Genomic DNA, 16,814 nt, shown 5'->3' with positions numbered 1-16,814 from the left:
CTTTCTTTCTTTCTTTCTTTCTTTCTTTCTTTCTTTCTTTCTTGTGGTTTTTCGAGACAGGGTTTCTCTGTGTAACAGCTTTAACTGTCCAGGAACTAGCTCTTATAGACCTGGCTGGCCTCAAACTCACAGAGATTTGCCTGCCTCTGCCTCTGCCTCCCGTGCACTATCACTTCCCGGCTGATTTTGGTTTCTTAAGGCAAGGTTTAATGCCACCCTCAAGTTTCAAAGTCATTGTCTTAGTTGGGGATATTGTTGCTGTAATGAAACAACACAGTCAAAGTAAGTTGGGGAGGAAAGGGTTTATTAGGCTTACATTTCTATAGCACCCATCATCAAGGAAAGGGGTCAGGACAGGAGCTCAAGTAGGGCAGGAGCCTGGAGGCAGGAGCTGATGCACAGGCCCTGAAGGGTTCTGCTTACTGGCTGTCTCTCCGTGGCTTGCTCAGCCTGCTTTCTTATAGAACCCAGGACCAGCAGCCCACAATGGGCTGGGCCCTCCCCCATTAACCACTAAGAAAATACCCTGTAGTCTGATCTTTTGGAGGCATTTTCTTGAGGGTCCCACCTCTCAGCTGACTTCAGCTATTGTCTAATTGACGTAAAACTAGTCAGCACACACACCTTGAACCTCTGTATTCCAGATCCTGTGCCTCCACCCCCCAAATACCTGAAATTAGAGGCTCTGCAGGGTGCCAGGCTTGGTGGGTGTTTCCAGTTGCTGTTTGGTGGCTGTAGTGCACAGTTAGCCTGTGAAACGCTTATGCCTGGGACTCGAGCTGCCCTGGACTCCTGTCTGTCCAGGAGGCTTCTCCTCCCAAACTCTAGGTTTCCAGGACTGGTTCTGGCCCAGTGACTTGTCCCAGGGCAGCTCTGGAGTTCTGCCAAGTTTCCAGGGCCCTCACCCAGCTCTGACAGACACCTAGCAAGCATCCTTCACACCTGCTTTAATGGCCCTCACAGCTGAGGGTCCCGTCAATCTAAAGCAGTCTAACTTAACTTTCCAGTGAGGGATGCCCAACCCAGTCTAGTGGGGAGCCACCCCACTGAAGGGCAAACTGTTGGAGATTCCCAGTCAAGGCTGCTGGAGATTCTTGCCAGGGTTAAGACTTTGAGGCTCTGTTTGTAAAGGTTAGCATTTCACAACTGTGCCAGAATAAAAGGGACAAAAATATTTCTTCTACTATAAGATCCTGATTATGACTGAGCTTGCATGAATCAATGTGGCTATTTGGTATCTTTCTGTGCCCCCTCCTCCCAGAAAGTGTAAGTTCTCCCCAGCCACTTTCTCCTGAGATATTCGTAGGATCGATATATACACCGCCACCCCCCTTTGTTTTTGGCACACATGAGTGCAAGTGTATGAACCTGTATTTGGAGGCCAGAAATTCACTTTTGATGGGGGGGCTGGGAGGGAAGTGGGGAGGGGTTAGTCTGACCCGGAATTTATCAAGTAGGCTGGTAGCTCTAAGGACGCTACCCTGTCCACCTCCCCAGCTCTAGGATTACAAGCGCACATATATGTATCAGCATGCCTGGCTTTTCACATGCGTGTTGGGGCTCAAACCCAGGTCTTCAAGCTCATGTGGTGGGCTCTGGACATCTTCATAGCCTCCCCCACCCTTTTCTTTTTATTAGCTTTTTCAGTCAGTGTCTGTAGACATGAGGGCTTGCTGTTTGTTGGGGTTTCTGTCCTGCCCAGTTCCCACAGCCATTTAGCCCCAAAGAATCACATAGAAGTTTATATTAAATATAAACTGATGGGCCCATTAGCTCAGGCTTCGTATTAGCTCTTATAATGTATACCAGTCCATTATTCTAGTTTATGTTAGCCACATGGCTCAGTACCTTTTTTGGCAGCGTAGGTCACATCTTGCTTTTTCTGTGATCTGGGCAGGACTGGAGAACGAGCTTCCTTCTTCCCAGAATACTCCTGTTCTCATTGCCCCACCTCTACTTCTGGTTGTCTTGCCTATACTCCCTGCCTGGCTACTGGCCAATCAGTGTTTATTTAAAACATGATTGACAGAATACAGACAATTCTCCCACACCAAGTGTCTCTTTGGGTGGAGGTCATTTTTTGTTTGTTTGTTTTCTGAGACAGGGTTTCTCTGTGTAGCCCTGGCTATCCTGGAACTCATTCTGTAGACCAGGCTGGCTCTGAACACTCACAGAAATCCCCCTGCCTCTGCCTCCAGAGTGCTGGGATTAAAGGTGTGCACAGCCCAGTTCACACCTTATATTTTAAGACATATTGTCTGTATACTTTACTATGTGGTTCAGTTTCATAGACTAGGATCAACAGCAGTTTTTTCAATTAAAAGTTTTATTTCATGTGTATGGGTATTTTGCCTAAGTGTATGTCTGTGTACCAGCTGTGTGCCTGGTACCCAAGAAGGTCAGAAGAGGGCATCAACTATCCGGAACTGGAGTTATACATAGTTGTGAGCCACCATGTGGGTTCATACAGAACCCATGCCCCTTGGAAGAGAAGCTAGTGCTCACTGGATCTGACCTGAGAAAACTGCCTGAGAGGTCTGTGCTGCCCTGTTGGGTTCCCAGTTGAGGAAGGGACTTGGCCCGAAGATTCTAGCCTACTGTGGGTGCTCCACATCCTTCTTTGGCCTCAGCTTGCCCTGTGAGCCACTCGTGGTTGCAAGCTCGAGGAGGGAACTTGCCTGAGACAGGGCCCAAGCCAAGTTAACTGTTGGCCTTGAGAGGGTCAGGGAGAAAAGTGGCATATAGGTAGGGGCTCAATGAGGAGATGAGGTACTCATTTTTTTGTTTTGTTTTTCTTTTTTTTTTTCTTTTTTCTTTTTTTGAGACAGGGTTTCTCTGTAGCTTTGGAGTCTGTCCTGGAACTAGCTCTTGTAGACCAGGCTGGCCTCGAACTCACAGAAATCTGCCTGCCTCTGCCTCCTGAGTGCTGGGATTAAAGGTGTGCGCCACCACCGCCTGGCTGTTTTGTTTTTCTTGTGAGTTAACAAATCATGCATTTAAATTTTATTTTTATTTTTTTATCTTATATATGTGAATGTTTTGCCTGCGTACATGTCTAGGTACCACATGTGTGCCTGATGCCACAAGAGAGGTCAGAACCCACGGGACTAAGCTGCAGATAGTTATGAACAGCCTTGTAGGTGCTGGGAACTGAACCCAGGTCCTTTAGAAGAGCAGCCAGTGCTCTTAACTGTTGAGCTGTCTATCCAGGCCCTTACAAGGCATAGAGGAGGGCTGCTCCACACAGGCAAATCAATATTTGCTCAAAGAAGAAGTCCATGAAAATGTCATCTGTTTTAGGGACAGCACTTTGGAGGCCACTGTTGGTTGAGTGGTAGGTTCCCTGTGGCCTGTTCAGAAGGCCAAGGAGAAGGGTGGCAGGGTGGTGGATGAGGTTGTGGGGAGGGCCATGGCTGGACTGGCGCTGAAGGAATAGGTCCGGACTTAGATAGGTGGCAGCTGGGGACAGATGGGCCTGACTGCCACACAGAAACCTAGGAAGCCCTGATGTGATTGATCTCCAGTTCTGAGTGACAGCCTGCAGACAGTCCTGGTGCTTTGGACAGTGTCCACTCTGGCACATCTGGGGACCAGATGTCACCTGACGGGATCCTGGTGCCCTCTACAGAAGACAACTCATAAGCATCTAAGAAAGCGACACTATAAAGTGGACAGAGTATACATATGAAGTAGAGCCCTTGGTCATCGCTTCTCCCAGGGGAGCTGTAGTTACAACAGCCTGGAGGCAGCTGTGGAGAAGGCTCCTCTGGGGCATGGGGACCTTGACTTGAGAGGGCCACAGGCAGCCTGAAGCAGCCCGCTGTGTCAGAGCCCAGGGTAACATTTCAGCCTAGTCTCCCAGGTGTGAAAGTTCCTGGAAGTCGGAGGTCTAGGGGCCACCTGGCAAGCCTCCCTTTCTTCACAAGTTATAATACCTGCTTGCACTCCGAGGGTGGGGGGAGGAAATGTTAGTAAGTAGTGCCATTCCTGTCACCAAGTAACAGTTGGGGTGACCCTGGGGCACAAAAAGGGAAAAGAAGCCTCGTTTTCTACACTGTCTGAGGCTTGTTGTGGTTGGGGTCCCCTGCAGCCCTGGGTCCTGGGTCCTGGGTCACTTTTCCTGTGTGCAGAGGAAGCAGCAGATCCTGGCAAGTCTTCAGTGCCCAGGGAGGCTGCCTTAGCAGGAGTCCCCAGGGCTGCTCTTCTGCACGCAGTAACTAGGTCTTATCTGCATTCTTTATCCCTTCAAAAATATTTACTTTCAGCTTGGCGTTTTTTTGCTTACTCTGCACAATTCCAACAGCTGAAAGCTGAGGTCCCAGGAGGTGATAGGCCCAGAGCTGGCAGACACAGCTCCTCCCACCCTCTGGGGTCACCCCCGCCAGCCCTGGGTCTGACCCATCTGTCTCTTGATGGCACCGGTTGTAAGTGTACTGGGGTGGGGTGCGGGTTTTGGGGGCTGACAAGAGACAGGCACAACAGAGTTCAGGCCCTCTGCTGGCGGCTCTGACCCATAACCCAAGTGGGTGTGTCTGCTGATTGGGGAGTGAGTTCCAGGAGACTGGAGAGGGGCCTGCCTGTTGGGGCTGAGTGTTGTGGGATGCTCACTTGGCTCAGTGCCTGGCTGCAGAGGGCGGAGGGCAGGGGCCGGCAGGTCAGCCTGGCCTGCAGTAAGAGACGAGGATGTTTCACACTGAACACTGTTGCTTTCATTTTTTGCCTCTTTTCTTTCCAGTCTGTGTGTTCAATCCCTCTGTCCCTAACATGCCATAAAGCTGCCCACACCTCGGGTCCTCAACAACCAGGCTCTGTCCAAAGTTCCACAAAATCAGGGTGCCATTATTCAATAGCTACACGTGGCTCTCAAGTGCCTTTTCATGGTCCTGCACTTGACCCATTGTGTAGATGGAAGGTCAGCGGCTGGGTGCTGCCGGAGCAGCTGCTCTGGGCCTCTGCCAGCCTTGGCTCAAGGCCCTTCGGGGCCACGGTGGCGATGCCCATCCAGAGTTACGAGGGGGCCATGGGAGGTAACCCCCATGCCAAGCCATTAGGGAGGCCTGTACCCGGGAGGCCTGGAACACCTCGGTTGCTTTTCTCGGGGTCTCTCAGCTCCTTAGAGGCACCAGGGAGAGTGAGGCAGACTGGTCTCAGGGAAAGTTTGTTGACAACTTTGAGAAAAATATTTATAAACTCTGGCAAAAGTCTGGGCTGTGTTTTGCCCTCAGCTTTTTCATCAACTTGTGTCTTCGGAGAAACACAATCTGCCATTTCTTAAGGGTTTACTTAATCCTCCCATTGTTTCCAGAGCAGCCTGGCACACGCTCTCCCTCTCAAAATTCTGTTTCTTAGAACCCAGGAAGTCAAGCACTTCCAAGCTAAGCTTAACCCAGGACAAAAAAAAAAAAGTTCTCCTGATCCTTCCTGGGAGATTGCTAAAATTCCTGTTTGCTTGACTCCAGCTATGAAATGGAGATTCTCAAGTGAGATGAAAGACCTGGGTGTGGTGGCCCACACTCTTAATCCCAGTGGTGGGAGGTAGACTCAGCAGAGTCATGAGTTCAAGGCCAGCTTGGGCTGTGTGAAAAAAGTCTCAAAATAAAGGAGGAGCATGTCCCTGGGGAGATGGCTCAGTGAGCCAGAGTGCTTGCTGCTCAGGCATGAGGGCCTGAATTCAGGTTCCCTGGAACATGTTTAAAATGCTGGGTTGTTTTTTTCCCCTGCAAACCCAGTACTGTGGAAGACAGGGACAGGAGGATCACTGGGCCTTGTCCTCAGCCTAGCTCAAGGGAACACACGGAAAGTGGCAGAGCAGGCCAGACAATTCTTCTCCATGTGTCCACTTATACACACACGAGTATGTATTTGTTGCATGCGTGTGTGTGATGCATACACACACAAACACAGGTTTAAAAATCACAAAAGGGTCAGCCTCACTGGACATGTGATTTTTACTCCTGGGACCTGAGCACCCTGGAGGCTGAGGTAGAAGGATTGTGAGTTCAAGCCTAGCCTAGGCTACAAAGTAAGATCCCAGTCTGTAGGCCCGAGGGGAGGGCTGGCCTCTTCCAGACTTGCCGCCGAAGTTCATGCTCTCCTGCTCTTTCTCGTTGATCTGCTTGCAAACATAGGAAAACAAGAGCTGGAGCCTGGCCAGCTCACATTTCCTCTCCTTGTAGGTCACGAGAGCTATGTGACCTTCTGCCAGCTGGAGGATGAAGCCGCCTTCACCTGCAGTGCTGACTGCACCATCCGGAGGTGGGACGTTAGGACCGGGCAGTGTCTGCAGGTGTACCGAGGGCACACATCCATCGTGAACAGGTCAGCCGGGTCGGGGGCGTGAAGCAAGAAGACAGAAATGTAGGACTGACTTGAGCAGTGCAGTTAGCTGCCTGTGGGAGCTGGGGTTTGGGTGGAGGAGCCACAGGAGCGAGGCATCATTAACATACGTTCATTTGTACTCCTCTGGGAGCCAGGCACCCTGACTGACCCTCTGTGGGGAGGTGTGGGGGCTGTAGTGCCCACCGGGAGCAAATTCCAGAGGAGATGCTCACATGACTCCATGGTAGAGCAGGGGCTCAGAGAAGGAGGAAGCCGGTGGTATTTTTAAAAACTTCCTTTTGTGTGGCTACAGAAGGTCTCCCAGCCTTCCTTAGGATCTGAATGCTTCCCTTGTTGAATTTAGGTTGGACCTGAGCAGTGGAAATTTGTTTGCTGACTGGATCGACTCCGTGTTATTTTTATGACACGCGATAGTTGCCCTGGGCTCCCAAGTTCCAAGCGGATGCCTAGCGTAGGGACTCTTGAAGTCACATTGATAGGAGGGGCCCTACTTGGGAAACACCCAAGGGCCTTTCTGTGTGGACACGGAGGAAAGGATGTACTGCAGCCAGGCGACCCTGAGTGCTGTGTGGGCCTCCAGACAGGCAGATTAGCCACTCTAGCTCACAGAAGCTCCAGAGGCCATGTCGGATGCTGGGGCGACAGTCTGGAGGTGTCTGCAGGAGGTGGTTGATTAGGGAGAACTCAGCTCCCACAGTTCAGCTGGCCTTGCCCCAGAGAGATGTCTGTTATTGGCTGGGCATGGTAACTTGTGTGTCTTGTCCCAGAACTTGGGAAACGGAGGTAGTGCAGTATCCATGACCAAGGCCAGCCTGGGCTACAGAATGAGCTCCAGATCAGCCTGGCTACAGGAGACCCTGTCTCAGAACCCCCACCCCTACACAAAAACAGAGCTGAGGCAGCAATCAGAAGCCAGCCTAGGTGGGCCAGAGTTCATGCCTTCAGATACCATCTTGTTCTCATCTTGTGCCGACCAAGGAGCTGTCACAAGCTTCTCTAAACAAGGCAGAAACTACGTTGGACAAGGTTGAGTACCCATGCTCACATATGCATAACACTACAGCACATGGATATACACGTACATACAGCATCCACGTAACATGCACATGTATGAACAAGACATTCACATAAACACACATATACACAACCACACACATAACTGAGATGCATCAAGCACATGTACATAGAAATGTTCACAGAACGCATGATATATGTCCAATCCACATTCTTAGACAGAATACACACAAACACACACACAGGTACATACGCTGATGACTGTTCCCAAATGGGCGAGAGCCTGGAACTCACGTCTGTTTTTAGAGCTAGGCTATGTGTGTGAGCTCCATGCAAACCATCCTTTGACATCCCTACTGTACATCGTGCTACGTCTGCCCAGGGCCACGTAACACCTGGGTTAGTGTCTTTTCTCAATGGTACTCTCCCTCCCCTGAGGAAAAGCAACTTAAGGAATAAAGCGAGCCAGTCTACTATGGCGGGGAAGGCGTGGCAGCAGGAGGCAGCTGGGCACATCGCACCCTCAGTCAGAGAGCAGAGGGGGACAAGCTGGTGCTCAGCTCACTTTCTCCATGGTCCATGGGATGATGTCACCTACTTTAGGATGGAGTGTCCCACTTCAGTTAACCTAATCTACAAAGTCACAGATGTACTAGAGGCTTGTTTCCATGGCGATACTAAATCTCATCAAGTTGACCTGAGAACCCCAGTGCCTCCAGAGCTCCCCTCCAGAACATCATAGGTGCTTGTCAAGGGGGTTCTTTGACTCTCAACAGATCAGGAACTTGCTTTGTAGACCAGGCTAGCCTCAGACTCAGACATCCACCTGCCTCTGTCTCCTGAGTGCTGGGATCACAATAGGGATACCAAAGGGTGGTCTGCATGAAGCTCACACACATTGCATGTCACCTGTGCTGAGTCAAGAATTCCCAGCAAGAATGTCATGTGTAAATAGGCCCTTGCAAGGTCTGTGCAAAGTTCTCTGAGGACAAGTGTGTTTTTCTGGGAGGTGGTAGCATTTAGCGGTGTGACAGCAGGTTGTCAACAGTTAGCCCTCCCCTACACCCAGTGGCAAACCAGCCTGCTGCATGAATGCCCCTTCTGATACCTCACTCCAGAGTTCCCTGCCCCCGTTAGTCATGTGACTGGAGTCTGGTCTGTGCCCTGGCACTCCAGTGCTTCTCCTGTGGGATGTGCTGGCAGAACAGACAGCAGAGGCCCACCCCCACTGCAGCTTGCCTCTTGCGCCTCTGAGCACAGTCTAGTGCCACAGTGGCAGAAGGGCTTCGAAATTCCTTGCAGCCCTCAAGGTAGGTACTCTGGAGTGGCCTTACCAGCCTGCTTGCTGCATCTGGACTATTCCCAAGGTGACCAGATGGTCTCAGGTAGCCCTAGACTTTCCCCATTGTTTTTGTTTGTTTTGTTTTATGAGGCAAGGTCTCACTCTATAGTCTGGGCTTGCCTCAAACTCACCATGTAACCCAGGTTGGCTTTGAACTCAAGGCAATCCTTCTGAATGGCTTTTTCCTATTATAAACAGAACGCTCTGTGTCCCCTCTTCCTCTGATGTGTCTGGCTTGAATAGACTGTTATGTGAATGCATGTGCCAGAGACACGATCCCTGCTGGGCTAAAGGTCAGGCTTGCAGGTCTGTCACAGAAGAAGACCTGAAAATGGGAGCGTGGCTGTGGGGGAGACATGGTGGATGTGTGGTGTTTAGGGCTAGACCTTGGATAGTGAGTGTGGAACAGGGCAGAGCCTGGATGCTGTGTCAGTTGCAGGGCCAAGGCTAGGTGGATTCTTCTGACCCTAAGTGTTCTGAGCCTGACCCCTTCCCCTCTCACCCACAGGATCCTTGTTGCAAACGACCAGCTCTTCAGCAGTTCCTACGACCGGACAGCACGGGTGTGGACTGTGGACAAAGAGCAAGTGTCCAAGGAGTTCCGGGGCCACCGCAACTGTGTGCTGACACTCGCCTACTCTGCCCCCAAGGACCTGCCCAGTGATCCCTGCTTGGAGGCAGCCATGGGTGGCGGGCTCCTAGTGACCGGCAGCACGGACGACACAGCCAAGGTGTGGCAGGTGGCCAGTGGCTGCTGCCATCAGACCCTTCGTGGCCACACAGGCGCAGTGCTGTGCCTGGTGCTGGATGTTTCCAGCCACACGGCCTTCACAGGCAGCACCGATGCCACTGTCCGTGCTTGGGACATCCTGAGTGGGGAGCAGCTGCGGGTTTTCCGAGAGCACCAGGGCTCTGTCATCTGTCTGGAGGTGAGACCTGTCCAGCTGCTGCCAGACTGCATGTTCTTCTGTAGGAGGAAGGGAAGAGGAGGGCCTTATCGCTTCAAACTATTCATAGCATTAAAGCCATCGGTAGCTGTAGTTCCTAGTGCCAATCTGTTCAGAGCATCAGCCCAGACGTTCATACCATCAGCTTACCTGTTCATACCATCAGCTCACCCGTTCACACCATCAGCTTACCCATTCACACCATCAGCTCACCCATTCATACCATCAGCCACCCGTTCACACCATCAGCTCACCCGTTCACACCATCAGCCCACCCGTTCACACCATCAGCTCACCCGTTCACACCATCAGCCCACCCATTCATACCATCAGCTCATCTGTTCATACCATCAGCCCACCCATTCATACTATCAGCTCATCTGTTCATACCATCAGCCCACCCGTTCACACCATCAGCTCACCCATTCATACCATCAGCCACCCGTTCATACCATCAATTCACCCGTTCACACCATCAGCCCACCCGTTCATACCATCAGCTCATCTGTTCATACCATCAGCTCACCCGTTCATACTATCAGCTCACCTGTTCACACCATCAGCTCACCCGTTCACACCATCAGCCCACCCGTTCATACCATCAGCTCATCTGTTCATACCATCAACTCACCCGTTCACACCATCAGCCCACCCGTTCACACCATCAGCTCACCCATTCATACCATCAGCCACCCGTTCATACCATCAACTCACCCATTCATACCATCAGCCCACCCGTTCATACCATCAACTCACCCGTTCACACCATCAGCCCACCCGTTCATACCATCAGCTCATCTGTTCATACCATCAGCCCACCCGTTCATACCATCAGCTCATCTGTTCATACCATCAGCTCACCCGTTCATACCATCAACTCACCCATTCATACCATCAGCTCATCTGTTCATACCATCAACTCACCCGTTCACACCATCAGCCCACCCATTCATACCATCAGCTCATCTGTTCATACCATCAGCTCACCCGTTCACACCATCAGCCCACCCATTCATACCATCAGCTCATCTGTTCATACCATCAGCTCACCCGTTCACACCATCAGCCCACCCGTTCACACCATCAGCCCACCCGTTCACAGCATCATGAGTCCTTCAATTCTTTCACAAGTGGAGTTGGTAGAGTTCTCATGGTCTAAACACCTTTTGTTTTGTTTTGTCTTTTCTGTTTTTGTTTTTTGAGACAGGTTTTTCTTTGTAGTCCTGACTGTCCTGGGACTCACCCTGTAGACTAGACTGGCCTTGAACTCAGAGCTTCCTCTGCTTCTGCTTCCTGAGTGCACACACCACCACACCCCAGCTCATTAAATACCTGCTATTAGGCATCCCCAACCCCACACTCATTAATTTATTTATTATTTGTTGATTTTGAGACAGGGTTTCACTGTGTACTCTTGGCTATCCTGGAACTCTGTGTAGGTCAGGCTGACCTTGAAGTCATAGTGATCCACCTGCCTCTGTCTTGCTCATGCTGGGATTAAAGGTGTGTGTCACCACGCCCAGCCCTGGCTCACCCCCACACTCTTGCACTGGGGAAAGTGTCCAGTGTATGCTTTGTGGGAGATACATTCAGAACTCAGCAGTGGAGAGCTCTGTAGGAAAATGGACACTAAGTTGCCTAAAGAAGATTCATGAAAATCTATCCAGACAAAGGGGAGTGACCTGGTAGAGAAAAGGACTTGCAGCAGCCTGTCTGAGCTAAGTGTGATTGAGAATCCCTGGAATGCTGGTGCTGTGGAAGCCAGGGGGGAAGCTGAAGGCCATTTGGGCTATACAGTGAAATCCTGTCAGAAACAGGGAGGGCTGGGGAGATGGCTCAGGGGTTTGCTGCACAAGCTGAGGACCTGAGTTCATCCTGGAACCATGTAGAAAAGCTGCATGTGGGGGCGTGTGCGGACATGTGCCTGTAATCCCAGCTCTGGAGAGGCAGAGGCACGTGGATCCCCATGGCATGTTGTCCAATCAGCCTAACATAATTAGTGAACTCAGGATGCCTGAGGGTCAGCAGAGGTTGACCACCGGTCTTTCTCTACACACACACACACACACACACACACACACACGAACTCACATATATACACACACAAAAATAAACAACATCGACAAGAACCCCAAAGACTGACCTAGGTTTGTGTATTTTCTGAGCTGAGTTCCTGTCTCTGGTGGTACGAACCCTTTTCTTCTAGAGACAGAACGTTTTTCAGCTTTTAGGAGAGCAAGGAGGGCCTGAACACACTGCCTCTGCTGCAGTGTTTGGGGTTATATACCCTATCAGCCTTCATAGTCTTGGGCACCAATTCTCTCACCCAACAGACGTCACTGGTGACAGCAGCCTTTCAGGACTCTAGGGGCTGAGTATGGAGGTGACATGACCCTCATCTGGAGCATAATTCACTGTGTTCCCACTTAGCAGGAGTCCTGGGGGGCATGCTGTGGGTGAGGGTAGTGTGTGGGCAGAGGGCTTCTGTTTATGCCTGGGCACTGAGCTTGCCACTGAGTGACAAGGCTTCCCCGTGTCCTCTGACTCTCCCGAGGCTCTGCTACCGCTCACGAGTGACTTCAGCTGGGGACCAAGGCTTTACTAGTGAGTCTGTGGAGGAGGAGCACCAGGGGAGAGGCTCTGCCTGAGTGTGCTGCTCTTCCTGGGGTCTGCAGGGCTGTATGGGAATTAGGGGTCTCTGTCTGCGTGTGAGGGGGCACTGTCTGGAATCTGCAGGGTTCTGTCTGGGGTCTGTTGGGCTTTCTAGGGCTCTGCCCTCTGAGCTCAGGTTCCCCAGGGAAAGAGGAGCCAGCACTGAGTGTGGGTGGTGGGGAGTACCTTCCGGAGTCATCCTGCTTTTCCCCACTGAGATCTGCCAATGTTCCTTACCTTGTAGATAATGATTTGAGGGCTACCTGGCCACCAAGGTCAACGGATTGGCTCTTCTGCTTCTCCTACAGCTCACAGACCGGCTCTTGTACACGGGCAGTGCAGACAGGACTGTCAAGTGCTGGCTGGCTGACACTGGGGAGAGGGTGCGCACATTTCCGGCACACAGACACAGTGTGAGCGCCCTCAAGTACCATGCAGGCACCTGTAAGTGATCTGTCCCGGCACTGCCCACGCCACACCAGTCTGCCCACCCTACCTTCCTCTCCTGACTCCCATGCCTGCATGGTTTGCTGTCCCTGAGCCCAGCTGCCTTTCCACTTTAGAGGGGGCTGAAGGTGAATGGTTCGTTGGGTAGGGAGGAAGCTGTCTCCTAGGTCTCAGATGGTCACACATCTGGGCCTTCATCACATTCTCAGCTTCACTGATGGCTGTCTATCGAAAGCCCCTAAGAGAAGCAGTTGTTAGACTCCCATAAGGCTGGGCCTACGAGTGTCTTCCCAGTGGAAATGCTCTAGGAGTTAGCCTGACGTGGAGAAGTTATTTTTCCTTCCTCCTGTATCCACACATTAGTGTGAACATAGCTCTGCTCCCTGGTCAGGGATCTCTCTCTTAACTGAGCACAGAGTGGTTAGCCCCCAGACACTGTCAGCTGGCCTCCTCTTGGTGGCAACGGGCACAGCTGTGCTGAAGTCACTCTCCACAGGCTCTCACTATGACAGATCTTGGTTCTTTGCCAACAAGGCTACTACTGAATGTGCTTTGCTCCCGACCCTGTCTACTCTCAAGATGCCCAGCAACCCCATGGGGGCTGGACCCTGCTGCTGAGTTTGGGGAGAGGCAAGGAAGGAACTGAGGAAACCCAGCAAGGAAACTCCCTCCCCAGAGCCCTGTGCACCCTCAAGCTTTAAGAAAAGGGCAAGTATGTACCAAAGCAGGAGAGTGTACGAAGCAGCCTAGAGGGGCAAATACAAGGTGGCCTTGGGGTCTCTCCTGTTGCTATCACAGTCAGATAAAAAGCAACACAGGGAAGAAGGGGTTTGTCTTACAAATCTGGGTTGCAGGGAGGCCATAGCAGCCAGAGCTTGTCAGATGCTCACAGCACACGGAGAAGTGAGTGCTCCCGTGCTGTCTGCTTCCCTCAGCTCACAGCACGAGGAGAAAAGAGTGCTCCCAGTGCTCCCGTGCTGTCTGCTTCCCTCAGCTCACTTTGCTCACTCTTGCAGTTCAGGGCCCAGCCCATGAAGCTCCTCCCACATCCAGGGTCTTTCTACCTTAAGTCACAACCAGGATGTGACTCAGGCTACCCTGACCTAGATAATTCTGCACTGAGGAGACTCTTCCCTGCAGTGAGTCTAGGTTGTGCCAAGGTGTCAGTTAAAGCTAAGCAAGTAGGATTGCTGGGAACTGATACCCAGGAGCACCCTCTCACCACGGGTATTGAAGGGTGTATGGCCCAGCATCCTTACCTCCTAGCTGGACCTACAGTTTCCCCCACCCCCACCTGAGCCACTCTGCTCACTAAAAGGCCCTGTGTGCCTATCATCTCCATGCTTCCTGCATTGTCTACCATGTGAACTGCTGGCCTCCTGGTGTGTGTGAGGATAGCTTCTGGGGAAGTCAGCGTAGGATGGTGAGTGAACCACCAAATCCCCATAGTTGACTACTTCAGGTGGCCAGCCTTATCAATACTGATTAAAAAGAAATCGCAGGCCCCCACCACTGCAGCAGGAACTGAGATAACAATTAGCCATCTGTCTCAGCAGGTATTCCAGAGACCGTGGTGTCCTTGATGCCAGCGCACCAAGTTATGACAGAGGAAGACCCCAAGGAGGGACAGATGGGGTCTAGGCTCTGCTTCAAGGCCACATTCCTGAGGAGGGTGGATGGGGACAGGTGACGGATGGGCAGGGCAGAGCCTGCAGAATGTGGTGTCCTAGAAACAAGGCAGAGAAGAAAGATGGGTACCTGGCACAGGGCCACTCAGGACAGCACAAGCTGACTTAAGTCAAGGAAGGCATGGCAGCCAGACTATGCAAAGGTATCTTCACAGCAAAGGTGTCCCGGAGCCCTCAGTGTCCTCCCTGACTTCACAGGACTGAGAGCCCAGCTTCCCTTCAGAAGGCTTCCAGATGTTTCCCATTTGACCCTTAGGATGTCTCTGTGGGGCAGGTGGAGGTCCCATTCCTGGGGAGGTGGCAGCCAGGAAGGGTCCAGTGTACTGCTGTGTGTCCACAGTGTTCACAGGCAGTGGGGATGCCTGCGCCCGGGCCTTTGATGCCCAATCAGGAGTGCTGCAGAGGGTGTTCCGAGGCCACACCTTTGTCATCAACTGCCTCCAGGTAGGACTCTCTCTACCCAGCTCCATACTGCCCCAGGGAAGCAAGGGGCTTCCCATGGGCGAAGACTCCAGGGGTCTGCTCATGGCTGACAGCTGTCCCGTCTGCCCACAGGTCCATGGTCAGGTGCTCTACACAGCATCTCATGATGGTGCTCTGCGTCTCTGGGATGTACGTGGACTCCAGTCGGTGCCACCTTCACCACGCAGACCAGCAGCCAAGCGCAGCCTATCACGCCTCTTTAGCAATAAAGTGGCCTGTGCAGCCCCAGTGCCCCTGCAGCCGGCCTGAGTACCTGGAGAGGAGGTGGTCAGTCTGCGATTGCAGGCAGGAAGTTCAGCCAGCCTGCCTCCAGTTCTGATGTCTTATGCTGCCAGGCCCTCTCTGCTGAGGAAATGGGACTTCTACAAGAGCCATTGACAAGTTATATGTCACAGACTCCTCCTGAAGAACTCAAATACATGTCAAAGTGTTCTACGTTCTTTGTTTGTTTTCCTTTTGGAGGCCTCTTGGCCTGCCACGTATGTGCCCTCCAATACCTGGCCCGGGTTATCTCCCCTCTGGTTAACAAGGCTTGTGAAGCAAAGTCTTTTACACAGACCTTGGGAGAGGCTGGAGAGCAAGGAACCACTCTTCCAACCAGCCTGCCCGACCGGACCTTGGAGTACCCACCGATTTTTGGACATTAATCCAGGAGTTTTTTGTCAAGGTCTGGCAATGAACAGCTAGGGAGAAGTCTGGTCTTGTGCAGAAATGCCAGCACTATGCCAGATGTGGTGGAGTCACTGGACACATGCAGGAGCCATTGGTGGCTGGAGGGGTGGCTCAGTGGTTAAGAGCATGTACTGTTCTTGCAGAGGTCCAGAGTCTGGTTCCCAGCACTTACGCTGGGTTGTCACAACCACCTATAACTAGTTCTGGATGATAAAATGCTCTTTCCTGGCTTCCATGGCACCTGTACCCACATTGCACATAGCTGAACACAACAGATACATGTATAATTTATTTGTTTTTTGTTGTTTTTTTTTTTTTTCGGTTTTTCGAGACAGGGTTTCTCTGTGGCTTTGGAGCCTGTCCTGGAACTAGCTCTTGTAGACCAGGCTGGTCTCGAACTCACAGAGATCCGCCTGCCTCTGCCTCCAGAGTGCTGGAATTAAAGGCGTGCGCCACCACCGCCCGGCTTGCTTAGCCTTTTAAAAGGAGGAAGCAGGTGTCTAGGACACATGTCCGGTTGGCCAGGAGAATAGACAGGTATGGCAGTTTTAACCAACATAAGACAGTTTCAAGTAATGTAATCAGGATCAGTGACATCAGCTTCAGACTGACTTCACTCCCCATAAGCACGCTCCATGCCTGCCCTGCTTCTCCAAACTCTGCCTGTTCTGCCACCTCTAGTTAAGTCCCCACCTGCTTTTTGGGACTCTGCACAAAGTCTCAGCAGACTCTCATTCCTCTCCTCCAACACACCCTCTTGGTGCACCCAAACCATCTCCCCCAACTCCTGAGTCACTCTCACCCCGTTTCCCCATAATCCTATCCATAACAATTTATGCAACTCTGGAATATTCTCTTGACTCTAAGGAGAATTTCTCTCAAACCCCACTCTGGTGGCCATTAACCATCCACTTCAGCTCCTCGCTATGGTCATACCCTATCCAGGCAAGGGCATCTTGCTGGTTCTGCTTGCCCATGCCCACACTGTGCATCTCTGCGGGCAGACACATGCAGTCAGGGCCTGATGGCATGGCAGCGATGCCCTGGCTCCCTGTGTTCTCCATCAGCATTTAAACAGCTGGGAATCCAGAGAGCACAGCTGGCACCATGCCCAGGATGGTGCCTGGTCGGCCAGCAGTTTCAAGGTAACTCCACCTGCCCTGCACTTGTGAAGGCACACTTGCTGGGACTCACTCTTGGTCATACCTGAACCCTGCTGATGCTGGAGGT

General features: G+C 51.8%; 1 protein-coding gene across 1 annotated transcript in view; it reads left to right on the top strand.

Moving 5' to 3' along the window:
- Wdr86 (WD repeat domain 86) overlaps window positions 1-15,853 on the top strand; it is a 17,935-nt gene extending 2,082 nt beyond the window's left edge. The window contains exons 2-6 of the mRNA XM_005367435.3: window positions 6,177-6,318; window positions 9,204-9,624; window positions 12,603-12,738; window positions 14,770-14,873; window positions 14,985-15,853. Coding sequence (XP_005367492.1) covers window positions 6,177-6,318; window positions 9,204-9,624; window positions 12,603-12,738; window positions 14,770-14,873; window positions 14,985-15,161 — 980 coding nt within the window. The 3' untranslated portion in view covers window positions 15,162-15,853. The remainder of the gene's footprint in view (window positions 1-6,176; window positions 6,319-9,203; window positions 9,625-12,602; window positions 12,739-14,769; window positions 14,874-14,984) is intronic.
- Window positions 15,854-16,814: the final 961 nt, after the last annotated feature.

The sequence above is a fragment of the Microtus ochrogaster genome, unplaced genomic scaffold (genome assembly GCF_000317375.1).
Source record: "Microtus ochrogaster isolate Prairie Vole_2 unplaced genomic scaffold, MicOch1.0 UNK18, whole genome shotgun sequence".
Lineage (NCBI taxonomy): Eukaryota > Metazoa > Chordata > Mammalia > Rodentia > Cricetidae > Microtus > Microtus ochrogaster.
The sequence above is the reverse complement of the archived record's forward strand: the minus strand, read 5'-3'. Positions and strand labels throughout refer to the sequence as shown.